Genomic DNA, 13,637 nt, shown 5'->3' with positions numbered 1-13,637 from the left:
ATGTATATACACATAACCTGCATTTTAACTCGAGTCGAGCTAATCTCAATCTCGTTGTAATCTGTTGATGACAATGACAAATAAATCTTATCTATCTTATCTTAAATGGACAACTTAAGGCTTTTATCATCTGGAAAAAACATGAAAAGTACACAATAAAATTCATTTGAATTTTTTTATTAATCCATTTTATAATCAAGTAAATATATCTCCCACCACATAAAACAAAAATTAGACAATGACCAAATCATACTTCATTTCATTCAGTTTGACACTTCGAGATCATTCCTTCAAACATTAACTTCATATACTTATATGTAACTTCATATCCAAAAGGGTTAAAATTTCATATCCTGTGATAGTAGCAAAAATAATTGATTTTTTAAAAATCCCACAAAACAACTGAACATTATTGATCCCACAAATGGTCTAAAACACAACGGTGCACCAGATGTTAGAAAAGCAAACTTACTTCTGTTTCTCCCCTCATTATGAGTACAAACCAAAACCCAGAAAACACCTCTTAACATTATGAATCATAAATAACAAACTTTATTGGATTTCAAAGTGTGATTATTCTTTGATATTAATTGACCAGAATTCTGGTCATCAGCAAACTGACAATCAGGGTAACAATTGATGCCAGATGGCCTGTACCATCTGACGTCGATATCTTTCGATTCACACCGTTTCTTTGGATTAGTCCACCTATATAAAAAAGAGAGATGCATAGATTTTGTCAATCAATTGGAATATAATTTTTGTAATTAGAAAACAATGGAGGTATGATAGAACTTTACCAGTGTTTGGTTGTGCCACAAGCACCAGTGGTCCAATTGACAGAGCTGAAGAGTCATGGTAAGATACGTCCCTCTTGAATAGAGTGTGGTAACCCGGGTAGCAATGCTGGAAAAAAAATTTAAACAGCAACATTAAAGGAGTGCAACTTAAGCATACACAATATAGCCACAAAAAGCACACAATAAAACTTACAGCTCTGCAGTTGTTGTTTCTCAAAAGACACAAGTGGACACTGCAGTGCAAGTAAATCTGTGTGTGGTTGGTGAAGCTGAACATCCTGAAGGAGAAACGAGACACAGTGGAGACACCGTTCTGAATCACCTCTACGGTTCCATCTTCTGGATTAGGACACCTGTGAAGCAGATGCATCAGTTAGACTGACAGCAAGAAGACACTGACATAAATTATAAAGAACAACAAGATGGTGTCACTTACTGCGAAGCAATGAGATCCCAGCGGACAGGATAGTTTGCTTGGTTGACTGGCGTGGCCCAGCAAGAGTCCAGAACTGTGGCAAACTGGCGCTGATCCACCCCTTCTGTTCGCACCTCCATGTAAAACATTTGATCAACTTCCAGTTCTATGTTTCCATTAGTGCTCAAGGGGAAGTGGAAGCCTTCATCCTCATAGGGGATCATCCTCACACTATAAGATCCAGTGCCAACAGGAAGCTTCTTCCTCAAAATGCTGCAGAAGAAACATTTAATGTGACCATCCAGTTAAATGCACCTGATAATCTCACATCCAATTTGCTTACAGGATTCCATTGCAAAGAAAAAATAACCAATAACTGGCTATAGACTGTTGAGGAAAAATGATTATTTTTAGTGCTTAATACAGTTGGTCTTACGGCATGTGTAAAAGCTATATTGAACATTCTTAATTTTGAACAGGTTTGTGTTAGGGTTTTAAAACTAAACCAGATGGGTAAGTATTCAAAAAGCACAGTAACCAAATGCAGACCAAAGGGTCTCTCGGTGGGGCTCCTGCTGTATTGTCAGAGAGCAGGAGGCCATATAATTAGCATTTCCTGCAGGGCAGTATCACTTGGGCCTGGGGGAGAGAAAATCTGTTTGGTTCACAGAAGATCAAAAGCCTTCCAGAAACCAACATCTGGGATGGTGTAAAACTGAATACAACATAGAAGGTTGAAACCACTAACATTTAAGTTCTAAGACATTTTTCTAAGTATTAATACCATGTTTTTATTGAAGATTGTATTATATCATTTTAAAACTACTAATCTAGTAAATGATGAATGTATTTGAAAATTGTACTATCTATGACTATATCAGAATCAAATGGAAATTGTTTGAATGAAAATGTTTGTTTAGTATTAGAAAATTGCTCAGGAATTATACCTCATTTTGTTCTGTTGATTTTATGTGTTATGTTTGGCAGGACTCAATCTTTTGGGGTGCTGAGTGCAGAGGAACAAAACTGGGGTTTGTAAAGATAACCTTTCCTTGAACCAAAATTACTGGATTTAAGTTTCTTCTGAGAATTTATGTAAGGAGAGATAACGGGAGAGACTTCGGATTTCACAGGTATCTGTGAAATCTTATCTCATGTTTTTCTCTGTACCCAAAATGACCGTAGAACCACAGGGGGTCAGGACGCAGCTGTTGGCTCTTTTGTTTTACCAGAGAGCAAATGGCTTTTGATCTTTGCCGTAAAATTAGGGGGAGTTCTAAGTTTCTCTGAGTGTCCAAGGTAGCTTCCAGTTGGTCAACAAGAGGTACGCCTTAATTGAATATATTAAAAAAGAAAGACACACCTTCAGTATAAGAGTTCGTGCACAGAAATAATACTTCAGAAAGCTGCCACTATTTTGCTTTTTTGCATCAGCTCTCTCCAAAGACGCGTCTTTGCCTTTTCTTTGTTTTTCTTTCTCTACTCTTTTCCTGTCTCAGGTAATGAATGTATATCTCTGTTCCTCTGCAGTTTTGTTGTTGATTCATACGTTGCTTTGTATGGGATTAAACTCTGTGATTCTGTGACGTTAACACGCTGTGTTGTTTTTCCTTGTGGCCCCGCACGTCGCCCGCTGAGAGGACCCGGGAGTTTAAGGAAGAGAGAGCCAAACTTTTTTACAAAGTTAATTTATAAATTTTTCTTCCTTAACAAGACATAATGGCCATGGACATAATGGTCAAAGGAACCACAGGGAGAAAATTGTATGATCACCTCTCCACAGGGTTGATGCCCACAGCCATTGACAGAGCCTGAGCCAGAGGGTAAACACAGGAGAAATCCAGATGAAGATTCCTCTCACGGCTAATCAAACCTCCATGAGGATCCACATGCCCTTGAATAGTGTTCTCATACATGAAGTGAGTTCCATTGCTCTAAACAGGGAAATGACAGAATGCTATCAATCAAGTTAAGTAACATATTGGACGCTTTAAAGAAGATGTTCCAATTCATGAACGTTACCCTAAGAGCTGTCCCACACAGATGGCCGTCATTGTCAAAATGGAAGATGAGTCGTCCGTCCTGGAGAGTCCCGTTGCAAGAGCTGTCATGGAGATGGAGAGCACTGGAGTGGAAGCCCGCTTCAAACAGCTGGCAGCGAGACACTGACATGGTGCCAGAACTGCTGGAGCATTCAATGTTTGAGTCTGCTCACCAGAGGGAGAAACAAATTTGAGGTTTTGTGACCAACTAAACCAACTGATGCAGGAAAACTAAGATTATGCTTCAAACATGAACACCAACAGTTTGGAACGTGACTATCATTACAGTTCTTCATATGAAAAACAGAAGGTATAAAAGGTGTTGCACTTACCGTAGCTCTCATTGTTGGGTCGATGATGTTGCTCGTCACAGAAGCAGCCGTACACACCATTTTTCTTACCACACCACTCATACTCTGCGCAGTCCAGCTGTTCACAGGGGTCAGTCTCAGCTGAATCAAATACATCAGAAAAGGCCAAGAAAGTTTCAAAACAAACATAGCATAAAATCAATTAATAACTCATTCTTGTAATAATTTATTGAGCAAAACAAGCATACCACAACGCAAAGGAGAGCGCCAGTTGGGGATGCTAAGGCCCAAATTGGTGCAGGTTTTCTCATAAGCAGAGACAGCAGAACACAGCATGCCATTGGCTGGTGTATAGAGGCAGAGATCGTAAACACAGGAAGTGAAAAATGGTTGGGGGTTTGAATGCAGGTGACAAGAACTGAATGGGCCACTGGTGTTGGTGATGACTCTGCAGAGTTCTTTGTATTCTTCTATGAAGCGGCAGTCACTTAGTCCATCACCACTTCTCTGATCAGTGGATCCACATCTAGAAAAGTTTTTGGATATAGAAAATTTAGAGAGGTTTTTGAAGAAATGTTTGCAATTGTTGAGACTTTTAGGGTAACGGTAATCACCCTTCTTGGCTTGTCTCTGATTTCCAGCTGTGGCCAAACTGGTTGTCGTTTTGGGCCAAAGTACCATTGGGCAAAACTTTGTCATCATTGGGATCACCATTGAAGTTCCCACACATTCCACTAACTCTGTTCTGGTAGTTGCGGCCCATCCTGACCAGTAAAGTACTGGAGCCATCAAACTGGACTACGACATCAGCAGCATTAAACACTATGTAACTTCCCTGCCTCATCACCTGACCAAAAGTTCCTGCAGTGGTGGGAAGAGAAACCTCTGCTCCATTTACCTGTTATGAGGAGAGTTCATAGAGTAAGACCAAAGGTTTTAAAACAATAACTGTTTTTATTGTGAACTTAAAATAAAGTTTACCTTGACTCTCTTGTTCGGTCCGAGTCTGACATGAGCACTCTCTGGATGATTTGAGAGGAATATATCAACTGATGACACGAAAGACACAAAGTTGTTTCCTCTGTGCTTGTTGGTGGCCACGACTTTGTACTGAGTTTCATTGTTGCTGTGTCTCAAGCTTTCAGTGATGACGTAAGAGCATGATCCCTGGAAATGAGTTAGGGCTCCATCGAAGGTGATGTAGTGTGGGTCACCCAATACAGTACAGGTAGACATGGCGTCGTAACAGCCCAGCTGGCCATCTCTGATGGTGCACTCTTGTGTAGGAGTGCATGATGAGGGACTGCAGATCAGGACATTGGGCGCTTGACATTCACACTGTTGGGAGCAACCGTCTGTCCAGAAGGACTCACCGGCCTGCAAGATGAGAAACAAATGAAAATATGAGGTTGTGTGACAACATTATGAATATATGAACCTTGAGGTAATAAGGAATGCACTACCGCAATGCTTCTCTGTCTGAAATCATAGTTGTAAAACTGCATCATGCAGAACCTGATTCCCAAGTTTCCACTCCTTCCTGTCAGTTGAGGCTTTTGTCAATCACTGGAAGAATTTCCAATGTGGGTGCCAAACAAAAGATGGAGACGATATATATAGCCTATCCTCATACTTGAGTTTTGACTTGAAAGCACGTACCACCCAAATAGCTACAGCGTAATCATAGTAAATGTTCTAATGCTAATTTCTGTAAATCTATGAAAACTTCAAAAGGTAAATAGAAAAGGAATGAATTTTAGTGTTTTTCTAGTCATAGGGAGCACTCAAAGAACTTCACACTATAGCCACATTCACCCAATCACACTGACTAATGTTCATACATTCATGCACCAATTCAAAGATCGGTAAACAACTAACAATCCAAGAGCGCATTGATGTGTAAAAGGTGGAAGTTAGAATTGAACCTACAACCTTAAAACCTTCTGGCTGATGTCTGAAAATATATGTTAATTCCATGTTAAGACCATTTTATTTGGTGAAGGGCACCTGTCAATTCTCATTTGCTTTCCTTTGTTGGGTTGCATTTGAAAACTATATTCTGTCCTTAAGGCTAATTTTGGACTATTGGCTGCTTCTCATCTGTGTGCCTTTAAGCCCAGTCTCTGCCAGCATCTTCTTTTGTCTTTGTGAGACAGAACCGTCCTTGCATGTAATTATCAGAATAGGTGAAAATGACACTTTCAGATACCAAGAAATTTTACCCAATTTCTTGGTAAAAGGAGACTTGTGAAGGTCTACTAAACTATCTTTTTGAAATGTTGTCTTTTGCTTTTGCTGTGATGTCACACAAGGTGACATTATGTGTGAGTTGTTTACTTAAAATGCAACACCTCAATGATGTTTTATTCTTCAAAGCCATTCAGCAAGAGTCTTGATTCTCAGCTAATTTATCAAGAATAAAGTGAATTGAAATGACCTACATTGAAATAGAAGCCGTCATGCTGACAGCCACAGCTCTCCACAGGCACACAGCTTGTTCCACTCCTGGAAAAACCTTCATCACAGAAACATCCCTCAGAGCAAACATGGTCACAGGCAGCATCAATGCTGCTGGCACAGGTGTGGCCGCAGTCTGTTCCACACAGCTCATAATGGCTGTTGGCTGGGCACTCAGTTCCTGAGGAAAAAAAGGATGACAAGTTGATTAAAACAAGTACAAACATAGGAAATCACATATTTTGAGAGACTTTTGAAGAAGATGCTTGTTTGATTGAATACTTTAATAGCACATTGCCTTCCATACTCACTGCAAGTGGTGTTTTGTCTCCAAGGGTAGATTCGGACATTAGCAGACTGACAGGCACTGACGTATGTCTCTAGAGCCCTGCACAGGAGATCACTGCCTCGATTTCCCGACACGCAGACATCAAAGACGCAGTCACTGAAATATGGTGCTGGATCCACCTCCTCGTGGCAGAAGCTGAAGGGGCCGTCAGCTGCCCGGATCACCTCACACTGGGCCCTGGCAGATCGGTCATCATTGCATTGTGCGCATGAAGAGCCACAGCCGTCACTACAGGTGTGGTTTCCAGGAACCTTCCAAGCTGCCCCAAAAGCATCTGCAGTGTTGGACAATGCTCCACTTGGAGTGTGGAAATCATCAGTTTGATTTCCATTGAAGTTTCCACAAAGTCCACACATGTTTCCTCTGATCAAGATAAGAAAGACTGAATTGAAATTTTGAACACTAAATGACAATGAAACAGACAATGATGATATTCTCTTTTTACAGTTCTAAAAAGGCATTAATTCGATAACTATAGGATTGAAGAAAATATTTAAATTAAAGTTGTGTTGAAAATTAGATAGGCTACCTGTAGCTTGGGGGCACCGAAATGGACACTGTGCTACTTCCATCATACATGACGCTCAGTCCAAAAGCTGCGTTGACAAATGTTTGAGATCCACTTCCAAAAATTGACAGGCTTCCATTGAAAACAATGGGCAGGTTTCTTGTGATTCCATTCACCTGTGAAGAAAAAAGGTTTTTCATGGGAGATACACAACTGATTTTTCTGGACTTTACTGATATGGAAATTTAAGAACTGAACAGCTGTTTGGTAATATACCAAGAAGAAATGTTTTGGCTTTGAAAAGTACTTTGCAAAAGTAATTTCCAATCTACTTTAAACAGCTTTAAATATTTAGCAATCTTCCATCAGAGACAGCCTGACTTACCTCCACAGTACCAATGTTGCCTCTCGACATACGCACTTCATAGCCCAAGACATCAACAACCACTTCAGCCGTGATAGAAACTGGCAGTCCAAACCACGGTTCATTCTTTGCTTTCACAGAAAACTGGTGAAGGTCCACAGTGTCATTGCACACTGTTGCCAGAACATAGCGGCAGGTTCCCTGGAAGTCATAAGCCTTGCCATCAAAGGTCAGGTAGTGAGGGTCTCCAGAGGCCGAGCAGGTGCCATGAGGGTTGGGATGGCAGCCAAACTCACCCCCCACAACATGGCAGGACTCCTGAGGTCCACATGAATTTGGGGAACATTGGACTACACCAGTTACACCATTACAGGTGCAAAAGCTCTGACATGCTTCTCCATCCCAGAACTGTTCTCCAGCTTGCCGATATCGTCCATCATGAAAGCATCCACAGGATGTTGGAGGCACACACTGGTTACCATTGAGGACAAACCCATCATTACACTGGCATCCCTCCTGGCACTGAGTGTCACAGGTGAAGGGGAAGGAGAGGCTGGGGCAGGAAGACGGACATGAACTTCCACAGAGTTCATAATGACTGTTTGATGGACAGGTTGGTACTGGGGGGAATGAAAGAAGTTCAATAAGAAGTAATTATGAATGTGTTCATTTCAAAGGCATCTCTATCAAATGTGGTTCTAGTACTTACCACAGCCAGTTGCATTCCTCCACTGTCCCAAGGATCCATCGTTATGTTGACACATCAGTGCATAATCTCGGAGGACCTCACACAGCGTTGATGCTGGATCTCTGGAGCCTTGGAGGATTTCTACACATGCATCTACCTGCTGCCAGGGGTTCACTGCAGCCCAGCATGATGTAAAGGGCCCAGTGGGTGAAGTAAGAACTCCACAGTACTCACTGGAACGTAAATTGGTTGCAGGATTACGAGGTCTGCTTTCCACACAGTGATCTGCCAGGGAGCCATCTCGCCAACTGTCCCCAAACATCTGGGAGTCAGTGACTAGAGTACCATTGGGTGTACGGAAATCGTCATTCTGGTCAGCATTGTAGTTTCCACAAAGTCCACCTAATAAACCACTGTAGACACCTGGTGCAGTGACACGGACAAAATGAGGCCAGACAGTCTGCAGAGTTACACCAAAGGCTGTGCGAAGGATGACACTGTGAGTGCTGCTTTGGAAGATACGGATTCTGTTGGATCCAGAGCTGAATGGCAGTCTGGTCAGTTGGCCATCAACCTATAACACATAACAAAAAAAACTTTAGGAAAGGTTTTGGGGTAGATGTTCGACATATTACAAATGCATGGAGAAATCAAATTTTGCATTGCTTCTCACTAGAGACAGCTTCCAAAACATAATTTTTACTCATAAAAAAGTGTTTTCAATGTATTCATTGTATAATCTCACAATATGCAATATGTACACTAAGTTTCATCAAGACGTTTTGATAACATAGTTACATCAAGCATCTTATTCACTCTTCTTTATTAGTATTTCTTTTCAGACACTCCTCTTTCACAGGCTGACCATCATCATTGCCTGTGAATATTCCTTTTAGGATCAATTGCTTTCTCTAAAATTGTTAGCAAAATCTGAAACTTATAGTATGATGCAAACTTTTGAATCTGGCTGAAGTAGAATACAATTGAGCTTAATGCTGCATAAAAGGTGTGGAAATTATAATTGTAATAACCCCATGTCCTGGTTGTAATGCATTGCAGACTAACTCTAAAAGTTATGCTTTTTATGAAATTTGTTTAGTGTTTGAAATTTTATCAAACAGTTTGTTGTAATAGTCTTCAAACATGTTATCTATTTGTTTTATTGGCAGAAAATGATTTCTGTCACTTACCTTAACGGTGCTAGTATTTGACATCTCAATAGCAACTTGTGTTCCCTGTGCCTCAAATTTTAGCACATTAGAGAAACCCTGTGGCCCCTGAGGAACTTTTTCCACAGTAATCATGAAGTGTGTGCGATCAGAGGATCCCATAACTTTGGCAAGGGTCAGGCGACATGCTCCAGGGTACTGATACATCACTCCATCAAATGTATTGTATGATCCTGGGCCTCTTGTCCAACATGTTGCAAAGCTGTTTGGTCTGCAACCTCTTACTCCATCCTCCACCCTGCAGGACTCATGTTGGCCACAGGTGTGAGAGCTGCAAGTCATGGAGCCAAATCTGCATGTACAGCGCCTCCCACAGTCTGCATCCAGTATGACAGTTTCTCCTGAGCGGTAGTAGTGACCCTCAAAGCTGCAGCCACAGTCAGAATGAGGGACACAGACCCCTCCACTCAGGAGGTAGCCTGAATTGCAGACACAGCTCTCTTGGTTTGGGAGGGGGCAGTTGTTGGTGGAATTGGGGTTGACACATGTAGATGGACATCCTGTACCCTGGGCCTCAAAGTGGCTATTGGCTGGGCAGGGGATTTCTAAACACAAGAAACATTTATTCTCAAACTCTCAATATTTAACATCACTTATATTTCAAAATAATTGTGACTGACTGGCAGACATACCACAGAAGCCAGAACGCCGCCAGCTTTGCGGCTGGATCCCATTTTGTTGACACTGACTTGAGTAGACATTTAGGGCTTGGCACAGAATGGGTTGATACCCTCCACTGACACAGAGATCATACACACAGCTGTCCACAAAAGATCTTGGAGGAAGTTGTTGATGGCATGCAGCAAACGGACCTGTGCTGTTCTCAAGAATACCACAGTGGGCAGAGTTTCTGTACAGTGCTGTCTGAGCTGCTGTGCAGCCAGCACAGGCCAGACCTGAACAATGAGGATCACAGCCAGGCTCATCATCACCAGCAGCTTTCCAGCTGTTGGCAAAATCCACATCAGAGCTCACCACTTCACCTTCACGGGTTCGAAAGTCATCCTCAGGGCGATTGTTGAAGTTTCCGCAGAGCCCACATGTGCTATTTTGGTAAGTGTAGGGCAAACTGATTCGGACATATAAAAACCTGTCATAAGAAACCATCAGGCCAAAGTCAGTGCTGATGATCACAGAGAAACCTGACTGATAAACCTGGATAGAGCCGTTTCTGAGGGAAAACGGAGTTGATACAAAGCTTCCGTTGACCTGTAAGGATGGCAACAAAAATTACAAATTTAAACAACACACAATGCAGGGTCTATATTACAGAACGTAAGAGGGTCCTGTTACCTTGGCCTGACTTTGATGTCCTTTAACCAGCTCGATATTTTCATCATGAACAAAGACTTTGACCAGTACTGTCCATGAAACATGAGTGCTACCCTGATGCCCATTCTTCCCCTCCACTCTGTAGTAGGGCAGTCCGTTCTGACACTGCTCTGACAGAACGTAAGTGCATGTGCCTTGAAAGTGAAACACTGAGTTGTCAAAGGTGTAGTAATGTGGATCTCCAGTGACGGTGCAGGTTTGTCTTTGCACAGTCTGGCAGGAGTACTGAAAGGCAGCTGGCCGACAGATTTGGGAGAAGGAGCAGGGATTGTTGGAGCATTGCAGCCCTGCTCTGGTGCAGATGCATTTCTGTGCACAGGTGCTGTCACTCCAGAAAGAGTCACCAAGTTGAACAGGTTGACCTTTAAATAAAAAAAGAGCAGTGGTCATTTTAAGGCTGCTTTACTGATAAGTTAGTTTGTGGTGTTTCTAACATCACATTTAGAACTACTTGTATTTAAAATGAAGAGATTACAGAGGAAGAATTAAACTGAAGAGATGTTTCAGTTTCAACACACTTATTTTAATAACCCTATTGTTTCATCAGGAGACACAGATTGAAGTTTTCCCATATTTCCATGATACATGTGCTCATTTTTATAAAGAAGTACCCTCAGTGACTGTTTTCCTACCATTAAAATTACAGACTAATGATCCATGATCGACACGGAAGGCCCAGCGACCGGGTACGTTGACATTACTGCCAAGACTAAAAGTTGAGTTAGGTCCGGTTGCGTCACTAGAGAATGATCCAGGGATGGTGAAGTGGTGAGAGGAACTGATCGTATCGTATCCAGCCTGGAAATTGAATGTGCACAGGTAAATAAAATTTTCTTTTTCTGAGAAATTTACATTTACCAAGACAAGGCAAATAAAACATATATTTATAGCAAGCATTTATTTGAAATTCTTACCTGTACATATCTTGACGTGGAGGCTATTGAGCCATAATTCATCAGCACAAATGAATATTGGCCATTGGTAGTCAAGACTGCCTGAAAGGTTGTTTGCTGGGAAAAATACAAATATGTTTATTGAGAATGAATTTAAAGATTAAACAAGGTTTATTTTATTTGCACACTGCTTAAATTGGTACCAGTAGTTAAAAACATATCACTTACTGTTCCAGTTGTTGGAAAATAGGCAACTTCATGCCATGTTGCTATGAAGACCCAGTTTGCCTGAAAGTTAAGAGCTGGGAAGTATCTATTGATGTCCTGTGTAACTTGTTGGAGAATAGAGCCGCTGGTGTACTGAATATAGTAGATATCACCATTTCCTCTGTTGTCTAAATCAGTCCAGAACGGAGCAATGACGTCTTTGCTTCCATACATTGGAAAACGTTGAGGAGTATAACTATACCATGGTGCATCAAAGGTCAGATCTCCGTTGTGGTTCACCTGAGAAAAAGAGCTCCAAATTAGGTATGACTATTAATACACTTTTAAAAAAAGTTTATATTTTGTCTTCATGATTATAGTAAAATGGGAAGTGATTGGAAGTTCAAGTCGTCGAGTAACATACGTAAATCTGAGAGTAAGACTGTCCAAAATAGTTAAAGGATCGTAGGAGTGAAATTGCAGGTGAGCTTCCATCATCTGATTGAGAGCTTATTGTTCCAGCAATTGGGTAGAGGGGTCCTAGAAAAAACAAGAGATTAAATTACTGTTTTCTGAATAACATCATACTAAAAGCGTCAATATATAGTTTCTAGACAGACAGGCTGAAAGACAGATGGATTAATCAATTTAAACTTTCATGTTACCCAGATTCTGAATTTTCTGACATTAAATGAGACGTGTTTGAGGTTTAGGACATTATTTTCATTCGTATGATAAACAGTTTTCCAATGTAATGTGTAGGTATACTTGTGCACATTAAGTTATTATTAATACAAACAAACAAAACCTGCATATATAAAACATATTTTATGCACATAGAGATATATACACACACATTGACATATATTTAAATATACATATACACACAAGGAAAAAATTGGTTGGTACCACTCGGTTAATGAAAGAAAAACCCACTTGAAAGTGGACAAAATTTTAATATGAAAATTTCTTGAAAAAGAGCTTAGTCCTAAACTTCCAGCTCACCTTGACTTTGAGGTGTCACTCCAGCTATAAAAACAGAGACAACATTGAACATTAAATTAGTTAATGTCAATAATAAAAGACCATTTTTTGTGTAGGAAGGTTTAAACCACTACATTCATTGGTATGAGTAAAATTTCTCATTGTAATATACAGTAATAATTATTTACCATTATCTGTTAATAATAATTATAAAAATAGAATAAGTTATTGAAAGATGGGTCTAGATTTTCAGCTCACCTTGACGCTGAGTTGATACTCCAGCTATAAAAACACACAGATATCATTGAACATTAAATTAACTCATGTCAGTAATAAAAAAACTTTTTTCTTAAACCACTGCTTTCATTGGAATAACTGACATGTTTTAAATATAATTTTAAAGTTATGATTATTTACCATTATATGTGTGGTAATAATAATAATGAATATATAATAATTTCTTGAAAAAGATTATATGTCTAAACCTTCAACTCACCTTGACTTTGAGTTGACATTCCAGCTATAAAAACAGGAACATCATTGAACATTAATTTATGATAATTTGTGTCAATAAAAAAAGACCCGTGTACAAGATTTAAATCACTACTGGAATGGCTAACATTTTCAAATATGGTATGCAGTTGTGATTATTATGCCATAATAATAATGAAAAATGAATAATAATTATATTTTGAAGAAAGAGGGTAGATATAAACCATCAGCTCACCTTGACTTTGAGTTGACACTCCAGCTATAAAACACAGAGACATCATCGATCATTAAATTAATTAATGTCAATAATAAAATACCTTTTTTGTGTAGGAAGGCTCAAACAGTGTTTTTCAACACTAGTGTGCCGTGAAAATTATACAATATCACCGAATTGGACTTAAAAAATTTTTTTTGAAAACGAATTAATTATCTGCAAATAATATGCCATTTTTGAGTGTCTGTGCTTTATTAGTCACTAGCGGCGTAATCATGTAATTTCCTTATCACTAGATGGCAGTAGGTACATAGCATTGAACGTTAAAACAAGAGAATAGACCTTTTTCACG

General features: G+C 40.0%; 1 protein-coding gene across 50 annotated transcripts in view; it reads right to left on the bottom strand.

Moving 5' to 3' along the window:
* Positions 1-161: 161 nt before the first annotated feature.
* Positions 162-13,637, bottom strand: part of LOC102219373 (alpha-tectorin-like) — a 34,852-nt gene continuing 21,376 nt past the window's right edge. For 47 of the 50 annotated variants that reach the window (XM_023340907.1, XM_023340917.1, XM_023340931.1 and 44 more), the window contains 26 exons: positions 13,307-13,330; positions 13,076-13,099; positions 12,838-12,861; positions 12,601-12,624; positions 12,020-12,135; positions 11,617-11,895; positions 11,410-11,505; positions 11,128-11,293; positions 10,457-10,857; positions 9,796-10,372; positions 9,125-9,708; positions 7,956-8,508; positions 7,268-7,866; positions 6,904-7,058; positions 6,337-6,737; positions 6,010-6,206; positions 4,550-4,945; positions 4,183-4,466; positions 3,817-4,094; positions 3,590-3,709; positions 3,238-3,422; positions 2,989-3,149; positions 1,237-1,488; positions 994-1,153; positions 801-906; positions 162-708 (listed from right to left, as the gene is read on the bottom strand). In XM_023340907.1, coding sequence (XP_023196675.1) covers positions 587-708; positions 801-906; positions 994-1,153; positions 1,237-1,488; positions 2,989-3,149; positions 3,238-3,422; positions 3,590-3,709; positions 3,817-4,094; positions 4,183-4,466; positions 4,550-4,945; positions 6,010-6,206; positions 6,337-6,737; positions 6,904-7,058; positions 7,268-7,866; positions 7,956-8,508; positions 9,125-9,708; positions 9,796-10,372; positions 10,457-10,857; positions 11,128-11,293; positions 11,410-11,505; positions 11,617-11,895; positions 12,020-12,135; positions 12,601-12,624; positions 12,838-12,861; positions 13,076-13,099; positions 13,307-13,330 — 6,284 coding nt within the window. In that variant the 3' untranslated portion in view covers positions 162-586. The remainder of the gene's footprint in view (positions 709-800; positions 907-993; positions 1,154-1,236; positions 1,489-2,988; positions 3,150-3,237; positions 3,423-3,589; positions 3,710-3,816; positions 4,095-4,182; positions 4,467-4,549; positions 4,946-6,009; positions 6,207-6,336; positions 6,738-6,903; positions 7,059-7,267; positions 7,867-7,955; positions 8,509-9,124; positions 9,709-9,795; positions 10,373-10,456; positions 10,858-11,127; positions 11,294-11,409; positions 11,506-11,616; positions 11,896-12,019; positions 12,136-12,600; positions 12,625-12,837; positions 12,862-13,075; positions 13,100-13,306; positions 13,331-13,637) is intronic. The other 3 variants (XM_023340908.1, XM_023340925.1, XM_023340913.1) reach the window with 2 other exon arrangements.

This window comes from Xiphophorus maculatus, chromosome 10, assembly GCF_002775205.1.
Source record: "Xiphophorus maculatus strain JP 163 A chromosome 10, X_maculatus-5.0-male, whole genome shotgun sequence".
In the NCBI taxonomy this organism is placed as follows: domain Eukaryota; kingdom Metazoa; phylum Chordata; class Actinopteri; order Cyprinodontiformes; family Poeciliidae; genus Xiphophorus; species Xiphophorus maculatus.
The sequence above is the reverse complement of the archived record's forward strand: the minus strand, read 5'-3'. Positions and strand labels throughout refer to the sequence as shown.